Source organism: Lycium ferocissimum, chromosome 7 (assembly GCF_029784015.1).
Source record: "Lycium ferocissimum isolate CSIRO_LF1 chromosome 7, AGI_CSIRO_Lferr_CH_V1, whole genome shotgun sequence".
Taxonomy (NCBI): domain Eukaryota; kingdom Viridiplantae; phylum Streptophyta; class Magnoliopsida; order Solanales; family Solanaceae; genus Lycium; species Lycium ferocissimum.
The window spans coordinates 41,548,129-41,570,625 of record NC_081348.1 but is presented as its reverse complement, the minus strand read 5'-3'; the positions used below and the strand labels follow the sequence as shown (position 1 = coordinate 41,570,625).

Here is a 22,497-nt window from a genome sequence, read left to right as displayed (position 1 = left end):
TTTATGTCGAGCAACTTTGAAAGCTTTGTTATAGAAGGAAAAGAAGAGAAAGTCTACCGACTACACAAAGCTCTTTATGGCCTAAAACAGGCACCGAGAGCGTGGTATAGTCGAATAGATGATTATTTGCTTGGCCTCGATTTTGAAAAAAGTCTATCAAAATTCACACTGTATGTTAAACATAATAACAGTGAGATTCTTATTGTTTCTCTTTATATCGATGACCTTTTGATCACAGGGAGCAGTGTAAAGCTGATTGATGAGTTCAAGCTAGATATGATGCGAGCTTTTGAAATGTACGATCTGATGCAGTGATTTATTTCCTTGGAATGGAGATTACACAAGGAAAAGATGAGTTTTTCATTTGCCAGAAAAAATACGCAAAGGAAATTCTCAAGAAATTCAACATGGAAAATTGCAAGGAGATGAATACTCCCATGAACCAAAAGGAGAAACTAAGCAAATATGATGGAGGCTGAAAGGTGGAGGAAACATACTTGAAGTTTCATTGGGTGTTTGATGTATCTTACGGCAACAAGACCCGATATATTGTATGCTGTAAGTGTTCTATCAAGGTTCATGCATTGTCCGAGTGAAGTACATTTGAAGGACCAAAAGAATTGTGCGGTACATCAAAGGAACCATCGCCTATGGAGTCAAGTTTCGGAAGAGTCAACTGTGAAGCTATTGGGGTATTCGACAGGTGATTGGGGCGGTTAAAATGGATGATTTGAAGAGTACTTCGAGACACTTGCTTTAGTCTTGGTTCGGGAATTTTCTCATGGAGTTGTAAGAAACGAGGAAATTGTGGCTCGATCTACTACCGAAAATTTGTTTGTGGCAGCTACAGCGACGATAAATCAAGCATTGTGGGTTTGAAGAAAGTTTTGATTGATGCATATGGGCCGAACGGGGAAGCATTAAAGTGTTCGTGGACAACCAACGACAATAGCTATTTCTCACAATCTGTGTTTCATGGGAAAACTAAGCACTTCAATATCAAGTTTTCTTCTTGAGAGAAGTGCAAAAATATGGAGATGTAACTTTCTTGTCTCTTTAAGACGGAAGAGCAATTGGTGATATATTCACTAAGCCTTTACCGGTCGACAAATTCGAGCTTCTCGGACAAAAGATTGGAGTTTGCAGTTTCCAAAGCAAAGAGAAGTGTTAGGAATTTGCTTTAGAAGCGCAATAAATTTATTTTTTTTGCTTCGGTTTTGAATAAGACTTAGTCAAATAGTTGTTAGCTATCTTTTCCTATTATTTAGGAGTTAGTTCGTAAAGATAATGATTCTATGAATGCACTAGGATCGTGTCTCTTTTTTTATTGCTTTTGTTTTTTCCAGGTTTTATATATGTAACCTGCAGTAGTCAATAAAATTAATGTTCTTCCACTGCTATTGTTAGATCCCGTATTTTTATACGTTGGGGCAACCCGGATTAACTATGATAATTTTGGGCCAAGATTATTCCGGGATTTGAAGTCGGGACTTTTGACCATTTGATTTTATTTTGAGACATAAGTTATATATGAAAGTGATGGCATTGAACACTTAGGAAAAATTGGGACCAAAATTCATAAAAATTGGAATTTAAAATGTTGTACAAAAATGCCATGGTGGCCATAAATGGGATTGGTCCCACACATTGTGTGACCAATTTTAATTGGTCCAACACATTGTGTGGGCCAAAGTTAATAGGGATATTTTAAGGAGACTTAAAAGATGACTTCAAGTCATCTTCTATCACTTTATACTTAGAAAAGAAAGAAGAACTTGGGAGCCCTTTTCCATTTGGTTTCGAGCTGAAGCCTCAAGAAAACCAAATCAATTTCTAGCTTCCCAAAATTATTTCTTTGGTACAAACCCACTATATTGATGTCCCTAAGTAGCGTGGAAGAGTTGTTTGGGTCATCCAACCATTAGTAGTGCCCGTTTGCAAACCCTAACTATTGAAAGAAGTGAAGAACAAAGGTAAGACTTCATCTTATTTATGTATTGTGAATCTTGTATGCCTATTGTAGTATGCTAAAATGGATAGAAATCATGAAATATGGAATGTTGAAGTGGGGTTGTGTGTTTGGTATGTGGGCCGTGTGGGGTGTAGGTGTGTGTTGTGTGATTGAGTTGATAAATTGGTTCTTTGTAGCTTGTTAATTGTTGTAGAGTGGAAAAAAAATAATTATGTGAATTGTTTAGGATGCTGTTGTTAGTATGGATTTGGGTTGATAATCGAATATATGAACGATATTGTGACTTGAATGTAAGCCATAGAATTGAATAATTGGAAATTTGTCGAATGACGTAAAAGAGAGCTGCTATTATTATTTTGCCTTTCGAATTGATTATCAATGTTACTAGGTTGGTTATTGTGGTTGTTGTTGTTGATTTTGAGCGAGATAAATTCTCGGGATGGCTATTTACGGGGGAAGTGCCGAATTTTCGTAGAATTTAATGATTAGTTTGGAAAGAATGGCTTAAGTGCCTTAACTAATGTTTGGTATTTGTTGGCGTAATTATAGACCTTGGGGAGCCCGAGGCGTAGATTTGGGTTAGCTTTAGATTGGCTAGCTTGGAAGTGCGTTCGAGGTATGTAAGGCAACTTCCTTTCTTTTTGGCATGTCTTAGTTCCATAGGCTAAATTAGAGCCTTAAGGAAATTCCAAATCCGAAATCCGAGCATGATATGATATATATATATATATATATTCCTTGGCACTCCTATGTATGATTTGATGAAAAATGAGCCGTTATGTTTTTGAAAGAAGGGATTTCCAAACTTTGTACAAAAAGGGTTTTACTTTAATGAATTTCGTAATTTTTGAATGTCATATCTTTCGCATAAATGCTCGGATTGTTCCAACATTTTCATAAGAGTTTGCATGATATATAATGAGTATGTCTTCCATAAGCGGGCCTGGTTCGGGTCGATACCCGTCCGTGGGTCCGCGACTTTCCCTTATGTAATTCGGAGAATCTTTGAAAGAATTTGGTATGACCATTATCCGATTTCAAATATGACCATTTTAATGATGTTTGAAGTTATGATAATGATTTTATGCATATGACTACTCACGACTCTAATCGTGCATCTTTTATTCCTTTCGCCGAGTCCCGGGCCGGTTCTGTTATCGTGCGCATTTTGACATACTCCGGAGTTATGCTGTGTTTATGGTTCACCGAGCTACTCGCAAAAGAGGGTCGGGTTCCACCTATATTTGGTGTTATGTTGTGTATGGCGTTATGTTGTGATGTGATATGTGACGGGGATACGGAGATTTGAGACTTTCTGGTGTTATGCTGTGTTATGGCGCCATCGACGGGTGGGCGACCATATTCTTCTGTACCCGATGCATGACTCGCATATTTTTTTTTAAGCAAATAAATTTTGATACGTTGGATTTGCACTTATGTTTGATACTTCCATTTCGTTTATGTCTCGGATTTACTTTCTGTACATTCTGCTTTGCATACTCAGTACATATTTCGTACTGACCCCCTTTTTTTGGGGGGGGGGCGCGTTTCATGCCGCGGTACGGACGCACGGTTTGGTGATCCACCGGTTTAGGACATCCCCTTCTTCTGCTGTTGGAGTGCTCTTCTCGTTTCAGAGCATACACTTTTGGTATATATATATTTTGTTCGCTATGTATGTATACATTTGTTCAGGGGTACGGCGGGGCCCTGTCCCGCCATATGTTTCGGTTGGTCTGTGTAGAGGTCTGTAGACGTATTTGTGGGTATGTGTGCCTACCTCTGTACAGTTGTGTTTGTATGACCCTATTCGTTACGGCGGCACTTGGTCGGCTCGCACGTGTATATATGTTGTTCCCGTTGTCCCGTGTGGCCTTTGTTGGTATTTCTTGTGTACGGGGTTATTTTGGATAGTCCGAAAAAACAAAAGGAAACTCGGGAAATTTTTCTAAAATTTTATAAATTTTAAACACCGCCTTGTCGGCTTCTGTTATATACCTGGATGTGTTTGATATTATCTGAGGCAGCGTTCGATATTTGCGTCGGTATAAGTCATCTGTTTGCCACTCGAATTTGTGATTGTGTTCGGGTGCCCAATTCGGGCACTAATCACGGCCCACGGGGTTGGGTCGTGACAGAAGTGGTATCAGAGCGCGGTTTGTCCTCGGAATGTCTACGCGACCGTGTCCGGCAGTCTTGTTTATCGGTGTGTTGTGCACCACATCTATAAACAGGAAGCTACGGACATTTAGGGTGTTTCTTTCTTTGAATCTTAGATCGTGCGATGGAGTGGTGCTATTAGGGTGACTACGTTTCCGATCGCCTGTTGTGTTTTTTTTTTTCTTTCTTTCGGTGATGCCTCCGAAAAGGCGACGACCGCCCCGAAGGAGCAGAGTCGGTACGGCCGGGAGAGACGAGTCGGGCTCGAAAGGGTACTCGGACCCTTGCTCAGATGATGCGTGGTATTGCGTCCCGACCAGCAGACTCTTCTACGTCTTCATCATCGCAGGAGTCCGGGAGCACCGCCGCCGCCACTGGGGTCGGGGGCGGCCACACCATTAGCTCCGCAGGCTCCGCCGGTCGCGCTCTGGGCTCGCCGGCCGGGGGCGGAGGATAGGACGTTGAGGAGGCGGTGCGGTTATTGACTACTTTGGTAGCGGACGGGGCTCGTGACGCGGGCGAGAGGTGATGGTGATGATGACGCGTGATAGCACGAGAGTTCGTGACTTTCTGACATGTGGTCCCCCAGAGTTTTTCGGGTCTAAGCCCGAGGAGGACCCTCATGACTTTATTCGGGGGATGCGGCGTTCATTAGATTTGGTCAGGGCTTCAGAGACCGAGTCCGTTGAGTTGGCCTCGCACAGATTACGAGATGTTGCTGCCAATTGGTATGAGTCTTGGGAGCTGTCCAGGGGTGAGGGTGCTCCCCCAGCCACTTGGGATGAGTTTGTGGCCGCTTTTCTCCGCCACTTTTTGCCCTCGGAGTTACGGCGGGCGCGGGTTGACAGATTCTTGCTGTTGCGGCAGAACGGCCGGAGTGTTCGCGAGTATAACCTGGAGTTTGATTCTCTGGCTCGATATGCACCCGCTATAGTAGCGGATATGGCTGACCGGATGCACCGGTACGTGATAGGATTGGACCGCTATTTGATTAACAGCTGTATGTCGATGGCAGCACAGACTGATATGGATATCGCCCGGTTACAGGCCTATGCTCAGGGTATGGAGGACCGGCACAGAGAGGATCAGTCGGGCAGAGATCGTGATAGGAGACCGCCCAAGAGGGCCAGGTCCACGGGGTATTTTGGAGATTCTCGAGGCGGACAGCCTCAGCAGCAGTCGTCGGGCAGATATTTTCCTCCGTCAGGCCGGGGTACACAGTCAGCCGACGATTCGACAATGTAGGACCATCTGGGGCCGGTCAGAGCTCCAGAGCATCGGGTTCTCAGACAGTCAGGGGTTCCGGCCAGTCCAGACCACCCAGGCCCCGTTGTTCTTATTGCGGTAAATCGCACCCAGGGGAGTGCTACCGAGCTACGGGAGCCTGTTTTTCTTGCGGCCGTCAGGGCCATATTATGCGTGACTGCCCGATGGCGAGTGGTTCTGGCAGTACAGTTCAGCCGACGGGATCAGCCGCAGGTTCATCTTCTACTCCCTCAGCTGTGCGCCCTGCGGGGCGAGGTATGCCGGCACAGGCAGGTCGCGGTCGAGGCCGTGGCGGTGCTTTAGGTTCCAGCGGTCCTTCGAACCGCATATATGCATTGGCTAGCCGCCAGATCGGGAGGCTTCGCCAAACGTTGTTACGTGTGTACTTTACTGGTTTTTTCCCGATCTGTGTATGCATTAATTGATCCTGGTTCGACTTTATCATATATTGCTCCACTTGTTGCTAATGAGATTGGGATAGAATCTGAGCCAATAGAGCCTTTTGAGGTAGCTACACCTGTAGGGGATTCTGTTATAGCCAGGCAGATTTATCGAGATTGTTCTGTTATCATATCTGATCGTTGTACTAAAGCTGATTTGGTAGAGTTAGACATGCTAGAATTTGATGTTATTATGGGCATGGACTGGTTAGCTTCCTGTTATGCTAATGTTGACTGCCAAAAGAAGGTAGTTCGTTTTCAGTTTCCAGGGGAACCAGTTATAGAGTGGTCCGGGAGTACAGCATCGCCGAGGGGTAAGTTTATTTCATACCTCAAGGCTAAGAAGATGATTCAGAAGGGTTATATCTATTACCTGGCCCGTGTACACGATACTACAGCCGAGGCCCCTACCTTGCAGTCAGTTCCGGTTGTCAATGAATTTTCAGATGTATTCCCAGGGGAGCTTCCGGGTCTTCCGCCGGAACGGGAGATAGACTTTGCTATTGATTTGTTGCCAGATACGCAGCCCATATCTATCCCTCCGTACAGAATGGCACCGGCAGAATTGAAAGAATTGAAGGAGCAGTTGAAAGATTTGTTAGACAAAGGCTTTATCAGACCCAGTACATCGCCCTGGGGAGCGCCGGTACTATTCGTCAGAAAGAAAGATGGGTCACTGAGGATGTGCATTGATTACAGGCAGTTAAATAAGGTGACCATAAAGAATAAATATCCCCTTCCCCGGATTGATGATTTGTTTGATCAGTTGCAGGGTGCCAAATATTTCTCGAAGATAGATCTGCGTTCGGGGTATCACCAGGTACGGGTACGAGAGGCAGATATTCAAGATCGCTCGGGACCGTGACGGCATTATGAATTCGGAGTTATGTCTTTTCGGGTCGACTAATGCTCCAAATATTCATGGATTTGATGAATCGGGTATTTCGGCCTTTCCTTGATATGTTCGTGATTGTGTTTATTGATGATATATTGGTTTATTCACGATCGCCGAGAGGAGCATTCGGATCATCCGAGAACAAAGGCTTGGCACTCTTCGGCACAAATTATATGCTAAATTTTCGAAATGTGAATTACGGTTAACTTCGGTGGCATTCTTGGGGCACATTGTCGGAGCGAGATGGTATTCGGGTTGATACGCGAAAATTGAAGGCATGCGAGGGCCTGGCCTACTACACCCTGCGAGGTACGCAGCTTTTGGGGTTGGCCGGATATTACAGAAGATTCGTGGAGAATTTTTCTTCTATTGCGGCGCCATTAACAAAGTTAACTCAGAAGGCAGCGAAATTTCAGTGGACTGATGCCTGTGAGCGCGGTTTTCAGATGTTGAAGGAAAGATTAATTACAGCTCCAGTGTTAGCTCTTCCAGAAGGGTCAGATGGGTATGTGGTTTATTGTGATGCCTCTGGTATGGGTTTGAGTTGTGTGTTGATGCGGACGGTCGAGTCATAGCCTATGCTTCCCGTGCTCGGACCGCACGAGAAGAATTATCCCACACACGACTTGGAGTTAGCCGCGGTTATTCATGCCTTGAAGATTTGGCGGCATTACTTATATGGGGTCCACGTTGATATTTATACGGACCATAAGAGCCTCCAGTATATTTTCAGACAGAAAGAGCTAAATTTGCGGCAGAGGCGGTGGTTAGAGTTGCTGAAAGATTATGATGTTGATATTCTATACCATCCGGGGAAAGTGAATGTCGTGGCAGACGCCCTCAGCCGTAAGTCATCGTGGGCGCTTAGCGGGTACACCTTCGCTAAGAAAGAAATGGTTCGCGATATACATCGCTTAGCCGCCTTGGGTTCGGCTGGCCGATTACGGAGATGCCGGGATTTACGGTCGAGGAGTGGCCGAGTCCTCCCCATTCGGTGAGATAAAGCGGCGTCGGTAGAGGATCCGTTCGATGCATTACGGAGACTCGATCCGTGACAAAGAGGAGACCCCGTTTGAGATCTCATCCGATGGAGTATTATTATTCAGGGGCAGATTATGTGTACTTGACGTTGCGGGACTGCGGCGACAGGTTATGGGTGAGGCACATTATGCCAGGTATTCTGTTCATCCAGGGTCGACGAAGATGTATCATGATCTTAGGTGTCTGTATTGGTAGGACGGTATGAAAAAGGACATAGCAGAGTTCGTTGCCCAGTGCCTAAATTGTCAGTAGAGAAGATTGAGCATCAGAAACCCGGTGGGTTATTGCAGGAGATGGAGATACCAATGTGGAAGTGGGAGATAATTAATATGGATTTCATTGTAGGCTTGCCTCGCACGGAGGTATGACTCCATTTGGGTTATCGTTGATCGGCCGACAAAATCAGCCCACTTTCTTCCAGTTCGGACTACGTACACGCTGAAGATTATGCCAGGTTATATATTAAGGAGATTGTGAGACTGCACGGGGTTCCAGTGTCTGTTATCTCCGACAGAGGTGCCAGTTTACGGCTAAATTCTGGAGATCGTTTCAGGAGGGATTGGGGACCCAGGTGAGTCTGAGTACCGCATTTCATCCTCAGTCCGACGGACAGGCCGAGCGCACTATTCGGACTCGGAAGATATGTTGCGTGCTCCGTGTTATTGATTTCGTGGGTAGTCGGATGATCATTTGCCGCTTGTTGAATTTGCTTATAACAACGGCCTACCACTCCGATTCGACGGGCACCCTATGAGGCTTTGTATGGCAGAAATGCAGGTCTCCGATTGGTTGGTTTGACGTGGGTGAGATTCAGCTAATCGGTCCAGATGTGGTCCAGCAGGCAGTCGATAAAGTGAAACTGATTCGAGATCGATTATTAGCGGCCCAGAGTCGACAGAAATCTTATGCTGATAAACGACGTCGACCGTTAGAGTTTCAGATTGGCGATTGGGTGTTCCTGAAAGTGTCACCTATGAAAGGTGTCATGAGATTTGGCAAGAAAGGAAAGCTCAGTCCGAGATATATTGGGCCGTATCAAATTATTCGTACAATAGGCAAGGTGGCCTATGAATTGAATCTACCAGCTGATTTGGGAGCGGTACACCCGGTATTTCATGTTTCTATGCTTCGTAAATGTATTGGTGATCCTTCCGGTAATCTTTCCTACAAGTGATGTGCAAGTTACGGAGTGAGAGCTATCCTATGAAGAGCAAACCTATAGCCATATTGGATCGTCGAAAGAAAGTTGTTGAATAAAGAGGTGGCTTCCGTTAAGGTCTTTATGCGTAATAATAACCGGGAAGAAATGACCTGGGAGGCTGAGGAGCAGATGAAGAAAAAGTATCCTCACCTATTTCCAGTACCTTCAGGTAACCTAAATTCTTCGTTTAATTATGCTGATTTGTGAATGACTTGTATGTGATGGCTATAAAAGAAACTCCCCCGGATATTAAATAAGACCCGTAGAATTGATCCAACATTCGAGGACGAATGTTCTTAAGGGGGGGAGGATGTTAGATCCCGTATTTTTATACGTTGGGGCAACCCGGATTAACTATAATAATTTTGGGCCAAGACCATTTCGGGATTTGAAGTCGGGACTTTTGACCTTTGATTTTATTTTGAGATATAAGTTATATATGAAAGTGATGGCATTGAACCCTTAGGAAATTGGGACCAAAATTCATAAAATTGGAATTTAAAATGTTGTACAAAAATGCCATGGTGGCTATAAATGGGATTGGTCCCACACATTGTGTGACCAATTTTAATTGGTCCAACACATTGTGTGGGCCAAAGTTAATAGGGATATTTTAAGGAGACTTAAAAGATGACTTCAAGTCATCTTCTATCACTTTATACTTAGAAAAGAAAGAAGAACTTGGAGCTCCTCTTTCTCCATTTGGTTCTACTAAGCCTCAAGAAAACCAAATCAATTTCTAGCTTCCCAAAATTATTTCTTTGGTACAAACCCACTATATTGAAGTCCCTAAGTAGCGTGGAAGAGTTGTTTGGGTCATCCAACCATTAGTAGTGCCCATTTGCAAACCCTAACTATTGAAAGAAGTGAAGAACAAAGGTAAGACTTCATCTTATTTATGTATTGTGAATCTTGTATGCCTATTGTAGTATGCTAAAATGGATAGAAATCATGAAATATGGAATGTTGAAGTGGGGTTGTGTGTTTGGTATGTGGGCCGTGTGGGGTGTAGGTGTGTTGTGTGATTGAGTTGATAAATTGGTTCTTTGTAGCTTGTTAATTGTTGTAGAGTGGAAAAAAAATAATTATGTGAATTGTTTAGGATGCTCTTGAAAGTTGTTAGTATGGATTTGGGTTGATAATCGAATATATGAACGATATTGTGACTTGAATGTAAGCCATAGAATTGAATAATTGGAAATTTGTCGAATGGCGTAAGAGAGAGCTACTATTATTATTTTGCCTTTCGAATTGGTTATCAATGTTACTAGATTGGTTATTGTGGTTGTTGTTGTTGATTTTGAGCGAGATAAACTCTCGGGATGGCCTATTTACAGGGGAAGTGCCGCCGAATTTTCTGTAGAATTTAATGATTAGTTGGAAAGAATGGCTTAAGTGCCTTAACTAATGTTTGGTATTTGTTGGCGTATTATAGACCTTGGGGAGCCCGAGGCGTAGATTTGGAGTAGCTTTAGATTGGCTAGCTTGGAAGTGCGTTCGAGGTATGTAAGGCAACTTCCTTTCTTTTTGGCATGTCTTAGTTCCATAGGCTAAATTAGAGCCTTAAGGAAATTCCAAATCCGAAATCCGAGCATGATATGATATATATATATATGAGAAAAGACATCATTTGACCCTTGAACTTGGCACGAAAACTCGCCATTAGCACTAAACTTAACTTGTATTTATTTACCCCCCTTAATAACTTTCATCTCAATTATTTACCACCCTGAGAGCTGACGTGGCAAAAAAAAAAAGTAAAAAAAAAATTAAGAGAGTGAAAAATATAAAAAGGTGGGCCCGCTGATATATATATATATATTATTATTATTATATAATTAAAAAATAAAATAAAAATAATATATAATTAAAAAATAATTAATTATTTTTCTCTCTCCCCACCCCACCCCACACCACGCCCCCGCCCTCTAAGTACCCCCCCCCCCCCCCCCCCCCCCCCCCCCCACCACCATCTTCTTCACCCTTCATTTTTTATTTTTCTCTTTCTTCTTCTTTCTCCTCATCCTACCATAACCACCCATAAGAACAACACCAACATCTTTAACCCACACCCACCACCACCACCACCATCACCCCACCAAATTTCATCCCATTCCTTCTCAAAATCGTCCAAGTTGGCTATTATTATTATTAGCAACCCCATTTTTTCCATAATCATTATTCCATAACTTTATTTTTTAAAGAAAACAAAAATCAAAATCAAGAAACCAAAAAATGGTGAAAATGGTAAGAAAAGAATGATGAGAATATAGAGAGAAAGAGGAATTTGTGAAGAAGAAGAAGGAGGAGGAGGGTTTGTGGGGGGGGGGGGGGGGGGGGTTATGAAGAAGACGACGAAATAGTGGGGGAGGGGTGGCGTGGTGGGGGAGGGGGGGGGGGGGGGGTGAAATGAGGGTGGGGTGAAGGCGGCGGGCGGTGGGGGGGGCGGGGGGGCGGGGGGGTGGGGCGGGGGGGGGTGGGGGGGGGGGGGTGGGGGGTTGTGAAGAAGAAGATGGTGGTGGTTATAGAATAATGATTATGGAAAAAATGAGGTTGCTAATAATAATAATAATTGCCAACAATAACAACCAAAATAAACAATTTGGATGAATTTGAAAAGGAATGGGATGAAATTTGGTGGGGTGATGGTGGTGGTGGTGGATGTTGTTCTTATGGGTGTTTATGGTAGGATGAGGAGAAAGAAGAAGGAAGAGAAAAATAAAAAATGAAGGGTTGGTAATTTTTTAGTATTGGTTATTTTGGTTGGCGGCGGCGCGGGCGGCGGCGCGGCGCGTGGAGGTGTGGAGGAAGGGGAGGGGGGGGGGGGCGGGGTTGAGGAGAAAGAAGAAGAAAGAGAGAGAGGAGGAAGAAGAAGAAAGAGAAAAAGAATAAAAGAAAAACAAAAAATGAAGGGTTAGTCATTTTTGACGTGGCAATGACGTGGCAACGACGTGGCAACGATGTGGCAATGACGTGGGCGAGTGTAATACACCTCCTATTGTGAGAGTGGTATTATTTTTCGGGGTGGTAAATAATTGGGATGAAAGTTGTTAAGGGGGGTAAATAAATACAAGTTAAGTTTAGTTGCTATATATATATATATATATATATATATATTCCTTGGCACTCCTATGTATGATTTGATGAAAAATGAGCCGTTATGTTTTTGAAAGAAGGGATTTCCAAACTTTGTACAAAAAGGGTTTTACTTTAATGAATTTCGTAATTTTTGAATGTCATATCTTTCGCATAAATGCTCGGATTGTTCCAACATTTTCATAAGAGTTTGCATGATGTATAATGAGTATGTCTTCCATAAGCGGGCCTGGTTCGGGTCGATACCCGTCCGTGGGTCCCGCGACTTTCCCTTATGTAATTCGGAGAATCTTTGAAAGAATTTGGTATGACCATTATCCGATTTCAAATATGACCATTTTAATGATGTTTGAAGTTATGATAATGATTTTATGCATATGACTACTCACGACTCTAATCGTGCATCTTTGCTATTCCTTTCGCCGAGTCCCGGGCCGGTTCTGTTATCGTGCGCATTTTGACATACTCCGGAGTTATGCTGTGTTTATGGTTCACCGAGCTACTCGCAAAAGAGGGTCGGGTTCCACCTATATTTGGTGTTATGTTGTGTATGGCGTTATGTTGTGATGTGATATGTGACGGGGATACGGAGATTTGAGACTTTCTGGTGTTATGCTGTGTTATGGCGCCATCGACGGGTGGGCGACCATATTCTTCTGTACCCGATGCATGACTCGCATATTTTTGAAAGCAAATAAATTTTGATATGTTGGATTTGCACTTATGTTTGATACTCCCATTTCGCTTATGTCTCAGATTTACTTTCTGTACATTCTCGTCTTGCATACTCGCCCCCCCCCGCACATATTTCGTCCGACCCCCTTTCTTCGGGGGGGGCCGCGTTTCATGCCGCAGTACAGTACGCACGGTTTGGTGATCCACCGGTTTAGACATCCCCTCTTCTCGCTCGTTGGAGTGCTCTTCGTTTCGCAGCATACACTTTTGGTATATATATATTTTGTTCGCTATGTATGTATACATTTGTTCAGGGGTACGGCGGGGCCCTGTCCCGCCATATGTTTCGGTTGGTCTGTGTAGAGGTCTGTAGACGTATTTGTGGGTATGTGTGCCTACCTCTGTATAGTTGTGTTTGTATGACCCTATTCGTTACGGTAGCCTTGTCGGCTCGCACGTGTATATATGTTATTCGCTGGCCCCGTGGCCTTTGTTGTATTTGTGTACGGGGTTATTTTGGATAGTCCGAAAACAAAGGAAACTCGCCGAAATTTTTCGAAAATTTTATAAATTTTAAACACCGCCTTTTCGCTCGTTATATACCCGGATGTGTTTGATATTATCTCGAGGCGCATTCGATATTTGCGTCGGTATAAGTCATCTGTTTGCCACTCGAATTTGTGATTGTGTTCGGGTGCCCAATTCGGGCACTAGTCACGGCCCACGGGGTTGGGTCGTGACAGCTATACTTTTCTGCTTTCTCATATCCTTGTGTTCTAAAAAATAACCAACATTGGTTCTTTAATATTAGCCTTTGTTTCAAGACTTGCTAAGTCAAGCTGAGGAACAGTTTGGTTTTTATCACCCCATTGGTGGTCTTACAATTTCCCGCAGAGAGGATGTATTCATGTTTCGCGCTTAAGTAGAACTTAAGTGGGAAGATGGAGCATATTGTTTCACTCTCAATTTTGTGAACACTTGAAAAAGATTTTCCTTTCATTAATTTCATTTGTTTTTGGCATTATTTAGGAGCTAGGAAAATTTATTCTCCCAGAATAGGAAGAATTTTCGTTGGGGTTTAACCCCTTTTAAGGATACAAAATATAAAACAAAGTTAATAGCAGGGATTTGGTGCACATTACTTGTCCTATGTTAAAGAGTAAGCTCTTTCATCTTAGAAAATTCAGTTCAAGAACAAAAGGAATCATTAAACTGAAAATTTATTTTGGTAACTCCGTATACGTTCTTTTCTGATCTCAACTGTTGTTTTATCCTGATATTTATCTACAAAGTGCCCAGCTCATTTCGTTGTTGTTGTTACTACATTATGTTGATTAATTACACTTGGTTATATTCACATATCTGTAAATGACTTCTTTATTTTTTCTTCCATGACACTCAACATCTAGCATGATTAGTAAGGATTGGCATATATGTTATGCATTTTAAATGTCAACAGAGCGGCAATGTTAAAAAGGCGCCAAAAGTTTTGAGGATACTTCAACTAAGTGATTGCTTCTTTCTAGACGAGACTCAAGGAGCACTAAGTCAATTGATGCCCATTAGCAAAAGTGCTTCCCAAGGTCAACCCATTATTCTCCTCATATAATCTGATCAATTCAAGGAGCACTAAGTCAATTAATTCTCTTGACAAATTTAAGCCAGCACATCATGTTATTCTTTGTGGATTAGTACCTGTTCATAATCACAATTGCTTAACATCTTAGAGATAAGATTCTATATTCTTTAGACCTATCTTCTATAGGTTGTTTCCTACAAAAATAACGCTGAGGTCCACACCTGCTCAACAGTGGCACAACAAAAGTAGACACTAGTTGGTTTTGCTCTTCTTTGACCAGAAACATTGCATGACTTATGACCTCCTTATTGATAAATGAAACTGGAGAAATATTCCAACTTATCCTAGTCTCTATTATTCCAATAATAGTGATCATAATGTGACCATTTTATAGCTCCAACTGCAGCAGCAACTTGTATCCTGAGCCGTCTCTTTAGTACTTTGGACGATCAGATTTTGTCTAAAATAATCATAGCTAGATTCTCTTTTCATTAACTATCTTTGGAATGGTGACTTCAACTTGTTGATTCAACATCAAGAAATGTCTCCAGGTGGTCCCTAACTCTACCATTTTCAAGAAGATGAGGTTCACATCTGTTGTTTGTTGTGAATATCAGTGGGACCTTCTACTTTTTAGACATAGTATCAAAGTCTAAATAGTCTGATAATTAGCTGGAAGGCATAAGCATGTGTTATTTCATGTGCTATTATCTCTAAACAGTGCTGCACCAAAACTCAACCACACAAGTATTTTTTAATTGGTGCCCACATATCAGTAGGATTCTACAACTTATCATTGGCCTATATAAACACATACAAAGAAGGGTTTACCATAGCAACTCTCACCAAAACTTGAAATCAGACAAAGCTTTCCTCTGGTTTCAAAGTCCTTCCCTTATTTGATCATTTATATTGAACTAAACTACCATGGCTATCCGTATGCCTCGTATAATCAAGAAGTCATCTACAGCTGGAGACGTTCCAAAAGGTCACTTTGCTGTTTATGTTGGGGAGAAGCAAAAGAAGAGATTTGTAATCCCCATATCTTTCTTGAGCCAACCATTATTTCAAGACTTGCTTAGTCAAGCTGAGGAAGAATTTGGCTTTGATCATCCAATGGGCGGTGTCACAATTCCATGTTGTGAGGATGTGTTCGTTGATCTTACCTCCCGCTTGAATAGGATCTGAGGATTTTCCTTTCACAATTTTGTAAGGAACTAATCTGGATTTCCAGTTTGTACTTTAGAAGAGTTAGGAAAGACACAATTTTGTATCGTAACTTAGAAAATTAGATAGAGGGGACTACTTTCAGATGCAACAGTAGATCCCAATTGAATGTAATTATCAGCACTTTAGAAAATGAAATCTCTTCAGACTCACTCTTTATTCAATTTGGTTTATTAGTATTCTTGTTTAACAAAGTTATTTACATGAGTCCATTTTCTCGATAACATGGGAATTGGAACTTTTGAAGTGAGTTTGTGATAATATCATTCCATATTTTCAAGTCTCATGGTTTGCTAACAATCTTGAGCCAGAATCAACTAAAATGGCCCAAACTTGATAATATCAGTCACTTTCTTGTGGCTCAGCTGCAGTATTCGGGAAGCAACATCAAACTGAGTGAAATAGAAGAACTAGATGTGATAAAATCTAAAATTCTTGCCCTTCTACTGTTCCTGAGCTTCCCCTTTGCTAAGAAATTTTCATATCTCTTATTTCTTTAATTTGAGCCTTTGTTTCAAGACTTGTTAAGTCAAACTGAGGAACAGTTTGGTTTTGATCACCCCACTGGTGGTTTCACAATTCCCTGCAGAGGATGTTTTCATGTTTGACTTTGCGCTTAAATAGAAGTTAAGTGGGAAGATGCAGCATATTGTTTCACTCTCAATTTTGTAAACAAAAAAGATTTGCTTTCATTTATTTTTGGCATTATTGAGGACTAGGAAAAGTAGAACAATGTCAATAGCAGGGATTAGGTGCACATTAGTTGTCCATGTTAAAGAGTAAAACTCTTTCATCTTAGAAAATTCAGTTCAAGATCAAAAAGAATCATTACCTGAAACTTTGTGCTGATAATTCGGAATTCGTTCTATTCTGATCTCAGTTGTTGATTCATCCTGATATTTATCTGCAAGGTGCCTAGCTTAGTTCGTTGCTGTAATTACTACATTACGTGTATTGATTACACTTACTTAGTTTCACATAACTGTAAATGACTTCTTTATTTGTTCTTCCATGGCACTCAACATCTAGCAAGATTAGTACACAATTCAGGACTTGCATATATGTTATGCATTTTAAACGTCAGCAGACGGAAATGTTAATAGGGAGCCAAAAGTTTTGAGGATACTTCCACTAAATAAATGCTTCTTTCTAGATCAGACACAAGGAGCAATAATTCAATTGATTCCCATTAGAAAAAGTGCTGGCCAAAGTCAACCCATTATTCTCCTTATATAATCTAATCAATTCAAGAAGCACTAAATCAGTTGATTTTCTTGACAAATTTAAGTCAGCACAACATGTTATTCTTGTGAATTAGTATATACCTGTGCATAATCACAATTGCTCAACACTTTAGAGATAAGATTCTATATTATATTCTGAATATAGACCTATCTTCTCTTGGCTGTTTCCAACAAAATTAGTGCTGAGGTCCACACCTGCTCAGCTGTGGCACAACAAAAGTAGACACTGGTTGGTTTTGCTCTTCTTTGACCAGACACATTACATGACTTATGACCTCCTTATCGATAAACCAAACTCGAGAAATATTCCAACTTATCCAAATTTCTATTGTTCAAATAATAGTGATCCTAATTTGACCATTTTATAGGTACAGTACAACTCTTCAACTGCAGCACCAACTTGTATCCTGAGCCATGGCTTTAGTACTATGGACGATCAGATTTTGCCTAAACTTCTCAGGGTATGTATCAATCATTGGAATGGTGACTACAACTTGTTGATTCAACATTAAGAAATGGCTCCAGGTGGTCCCTAACTCTACCATTTTCATGAAATTTGTTATTTGGTGTGAATATCATTGGGACCTTCTGCTTACAGACATAATCTCAAACTATAGTTTGATAATTAGTTGGAAGACATAGCCATGTGTTATTCCATGTGCTATTGTCTCTAAACACTGCTGCACCAAAACTCAACCACACAAGTAATCTTTAACTGGTGCCCACATAATGCCTATCCAATGCATATCAGTAGGATTCTACAACTTGCCATTGGTCTATAAAAACACATACAAAGAAGGGTTTACCATAACAGCTCTCACCAAAACTTGAAATCATAAAACGCTTTCCTCTGCTTTCAAAGTCCTTACAAGTTCTTCCCTTCCTTAATTGATCATTTATAGTGAACTAAACGACCATGGCTATCCGTATGCCTTGTATAATCAAGAAGTCTACTACAGCTGGAGATGTTCCGAAAGGCCATTTTGCTGTTTATGTCGGGGAGAAGCAAAAGAAGAGATTTGTGATCCCCATATCATTCTTGAGCCAACCTTTATTTCAAGACTTGCTTAGTCAAGCTGAGGAAGAATTTGGCTTTGATCATCCGATGGGCGGTGTCACAATTCCCTGTAGCGAGGATGTGTTCGTTGATCTTACTTCCCGTTTGAATAGGATCTGAGGCTTTTCCTTTCATAGTTTTGTAAAGAACTAACCTGGATTTTTAGTTTGTACATTAGAAGAGTTAGGAAAGACACATCATTTATATCATATCTTAGAAAATTAGATAGAGAGGACTACTGTCAGATGCAACAGTAGATCCCAATTCAATGTAATTATCAGTAGTTGAGAAATGAAATCTGTTCACTCTCATTCTTTATCCAATTTGATTTATTAGTATTCTTGTTTAACAAAGTTCTTTACACGAATCCATTCTCTCCATAACATGGGAATTGGAGCTTCTGAAGTGCTAAAGTCTATGTTAATTAACTCTAAAGAAGATTATCTGTGGCCTTATCCTGAACACTGAAATATTTTTGGCAATGACAACAAAGAAAACTTTATATCTGTATTAAAAGTTTCAAAATATCCAAGATATCACATTAATAGATCTTGATCACACTCTATTGATCATTTTCGTTCTCTGCTCTTTAAATAACAAATCTGTGGCTTGAATATTAGATGTTCTCTCTATCAGCTGAATAACTTAGGATAGTTCTGATCTTCAAAGTTGATTAGATCATCATATTATAGGACTTATGATAAGAGGACCAAAAATTGTTTTTGTGTGAGTCAACTTATTTCTAAAACCACTGATTAATACAACTGTATTTAATCTATGGTTTACTAAAATTGTGGCTATGTAGATAGTAACTAATGTTGCAAGTAATTTAATCCAAACCTGTAACTTTATGTATGTTACATACTTCAACAGAATATATATTTTCCATATAAGTTTATTCTCCTAAGTCTACCTCGGAATTGAATTTATGTAATTAGTCAAATTTGGAAGATAGTACATCAGATGTTGATTCTTTTAACATTCTGATGCAAGTGCAGGTGGTCCCTAACATCATTTTGATGATTTTTGTTATTTGGTGTGATATTTGACTCTTCATTCTATAAGATTCATTCATCGTTAATAAGACATATCTCTCTTTATTCAATATTTCTCTCTCTAAAATCTCTCTGAAACCCCGACTTAACTTCTTCAAGTTTCACAACTTCTAGATCTTTAACTTTCTACTGCCTATCCAATGCATATCAGAGGATTCGATACAACTTGTCATTGCGATTATACCAGAAGAAAGAACCAAGATAAACCAGTAACAAAAAAAACATGGAAGAAAAAAACGCTTTCACAGATTCAAGTCCTTAGCAGTTACAGAAATTGATGTGAACTAAACGTGCATGACCAGTGTGATTCAAAGAAAAACGTCTACTAACAAGAGAATTGTTCAAATCAAGGAAGCCATTTTGAGTTTATGACTCAAGAAGGAAAAGATAAAGAACAAGTAAGAGCTGAATCATCAACCATTCTTGTGCCAATGGACAGTCATTTTAAAGGTCAAAACAAAGAATCTCAGAATAGTTCTGATCATAATGGAAATGATTCTTCAGTAAGGATGTGTTCGTGAAATTCTTGAAGACATGCTTTTCTTTCCACACTTTTGTAAAGAAGATGAAGGTGATGTATCTTCTAAATGTAGAAGAAATATAGACACATCGTGTTTGATCAAATGCCTGAGAGAAATTGATGTCAAGGAATAGCATACTATCTCATTATGTACCTTTGGCTCAATTGGTACTTATTCAGTAGGTTATTTTAATGTGAATTCTTGTAATGCTTTACGATGGAATATGAGAATATTATTTTGGTTAATGGAAAGGAGAAGTTCTTTAATGAGTCTGGTCAAAGCAATGGGATTGGATAAGTTTGTTGTTAATAAAGGCTAAAGAAGTTCTTTCACCTCAAATCCTGAACACGAAATAGGTTTTTTGGGGTGAAAATTGACAAAAATAGCAGAACTTGTGATGTGTATTCAAAGTTTCAAGGAATATCATGGCACTTAATAGTCTCTTCACTTGGAAAGAGGAGTTCAAATCTTTTGCTCTTTAAATAAAAAATCTGTGGCTTGAATATTAAATACTTTCTCTATCAGCTGATGCTAAGTCCCTATCGTGATCTACCTGATCATCATCTTATAGGAGATTGGTGAAAAGGGTAACAAGGCCGTTTGTGTGTGATCAAATGGACAATGATGTTGAACACACTACTTGGGAGTATCTTTCATGGTTTACTAAACATATGTTTCCATCATTTAATCTGATGCTAATAAAATGTCTGCAAGTAAAGCTTTTTCCAAATTTAACTTGATGCTAAGTTACATCTACTTCAAGCTCTTTTGAAAATATATTTGGTGAACAGAGGCAACAAAACTATATGTCATGTGTTAATCAAGTGGAATAGCATAGTTGCTGATTAGGCTACAGGGGGGGCACCTTTCTGAGTTGCAACACAGGTTTCCATCCTTGAGGTCAAGGATGTTCTTTACGAAGGGGTATTGATGCAAGTGCAGGAGTATTTGTGTTGATTGATGTAAAGTTGTTAGAATATTCTGGGGATATTTGACTCTATTCATTCTATAAAGCCAATCTGAATCATAATTTTTTCATTCATTGGTATGTTGTGATGGATTATCTCTCTTTCTCAATATTTCTCTCTCTAGCTAAATCTCTCAAACCTTACTTAGCATTAGAAAGTTTCACAACTTCTAGATCTGTTGTCACCTCGATTGCACTGTGTGCATCACATTCCTAACATCAGATGTTTTGTTTGTTATAATCTTAGAGAGAACTCTTAAACCTCCACGTATAAAATTAGATTCTTTCTACTAAGAATTGTGATATTTTTAATAGATGATGTAAGAGTAGTCAAATATTCTGGGGATTAAGTTCAGGACGGAGCTAGGAAGCAACTGAAACATCCCACTTTTTTTTTTTTTTTGTTCTATTGGTATGTTGTGATGGATGTACCATATTGTTCAAATATAATAAATGCATACTAGAAAGCCTTATTAATGAAAAGAAATTTCTAGGTGTATAGGTAGACATGAATAGTCACAATTCACAAATAGGCTACATCTCTTCTTTAGCAATTAGATTGTGAGGCAGGCTATGTTCCAATATTTTGGCAATGAGTTGGAAGGCAAAACCATGTTACTTCAGGTGCTATTGTCTTCTGCTGGTACCCACAGAATAGTGATTAACAGGATTCTCTTAGTTGCCATTATCCTATATAAACACTTTCAAAGAGGTGTTTACCACCACAGCTCTCTGCAAAACTTTAAAGTGTTCAAAACTTGAAAGTACTCGAAACTTTATCTTTTTTGAGATCGTTAATAGTTTGTTCTTTCTTCTCTCATCTGTACTAAAACTAAAACATCATGGCTATCCATATGCCTCGTATAATGAAGAAGTCTTCCACATCCGGAGATGTTCCCAAAAGATATTTTGCTGTGTATGTTGGGGAGGAGCAGAAGAAAAGATTTGTGATCCCCATTTCATTCTTGAGCGAACCTTTATTTCAAGACTTACTTAGTCAAGCAGAGGAAGAATTCGGTTTTGATCATCCAATGGGGGGTATCACAATTCCCTGCAGTGAGGATTTGTTCATTGATCTTACTTCTCGCTTGAGGAAATGAGAAAGAAATCAGTCCCCATTTTTGCTTACATAATTTGTATAGTTGTAAACCAGGATCTCCACTGTGTACAGTTCAGAGTTAGAAGATACACTAGGTAGACTAAGGACCCATTTTTCTACTTCAAAAAAATTTGAAGTAATGATCCTTTTTACTTATATGTTCCATTCTATTTCATATATTGATGTAATCAATTCACTGCAATAGAACTTTTTTGTTAAAGTCTCATGGTTTGCTACTCAGAAAGAGCTAAAATCTAGTGTTCTAAAGAGCATAACCCATTCAATTGATGACATATTGGTAAAAGGATAATTAACTTTGTGGACATCATACGGAGAGATAGGGGTGTACAAAGAAAACCGACAAACTGCACCAAACCGATAACCCGAATCAAATCGAGAAACAAAACTCGACTAGTGGTTTAGTTCGACTTGGTTTGGTATTTAAAAAAAAAAAAAAAAAAACCGACCATAATTAGTTTGGTTTTAACTAAAAAAAGTCAAAAATCGAACCGAACCAAACCAACCCGACATTACATGTATACAAAATTTTAAAATATTTTATACATAAAGGATTTATTTAAAATGTAATTTATAAATATTTTTTAAGTTTTTTCATAGTTTTTGTCATAAAAGATTTATTTAAAATGTAATTTATAAATATTTCTTAACTTTTCATAGTTTTTGTCTTTTAACAAGTTAGAATTTTGAATGTTCCAATAAGTTTTATAGTGCATAAATGTTAGTATTTCAAATAAAGTCCAAATCAATACTAATGCTACAAAAGTAATTCAATCCTAACATTAGTAATGACAACAATATTGGATATCTATTCTTTAGTTTTGCATTGTTAATTTAGACTATGAAAATACATAACTTAATTTTATTATTTTTCTTTGTCATGTAATTAATACTTACTAGCCTTACTTATTTTAGCATGACTTGGTATTTTTAGATGATGATCATTTTCATTATGCCTTACTAATTAGCAAGATTTATTTTATG

At 39.8% G+C, this 22,497-nt stretch overlaps 1 protein-coding gene and 1 long non-coding RNA gene across 2 annotated transcripts; both read left to right on the top strand.

Moving 5' to 3' along the window:
- The first annotated feature begins 1,846 nt into the window (after nt 1-1,846).
- On the top strand, nt 1,847-3,792 carry LOC132065097 (uncharacterized). Its single transcript, XR_009416685.1, has 2 exons — nt 1,847-1,973; nt 2,522-3,792. It is a non-coding gene; the product is annotated as an uncharacterized LOC132065097 (long non-coding RNA).
- A 13,672-nt stretch (nt 3,793-17,464) lies between these two features.
- On the top strand, nt 17,465-18,171 carry LOC132065096 (auxin-induced protein 15A-like). The gene has a single exon (XM_059458332.1). It carries the CDS (start codon nt 17,713-17,715, stop codon nt 17,971-17,973), a length of 261 nt encoding a protein of 86 aa, XP_059314315.1. The 5' UTR covers nt 17,465-17,712; the 3' UTR covers nt 17,974-18,171.
- Nucleotides 18,172-22,497: the final 4,326 nt, after the last annotated feature.

What these genes read in the sequence shown, in the direction of transcription:
- LOC132065096 (XM_059458332.1), top strand. Translation starts at nt 17,713, where the DNA reads ATGGCTATCCGTATGCCTTGTATAATCAAGAAGTCTACTACAGCTGGA.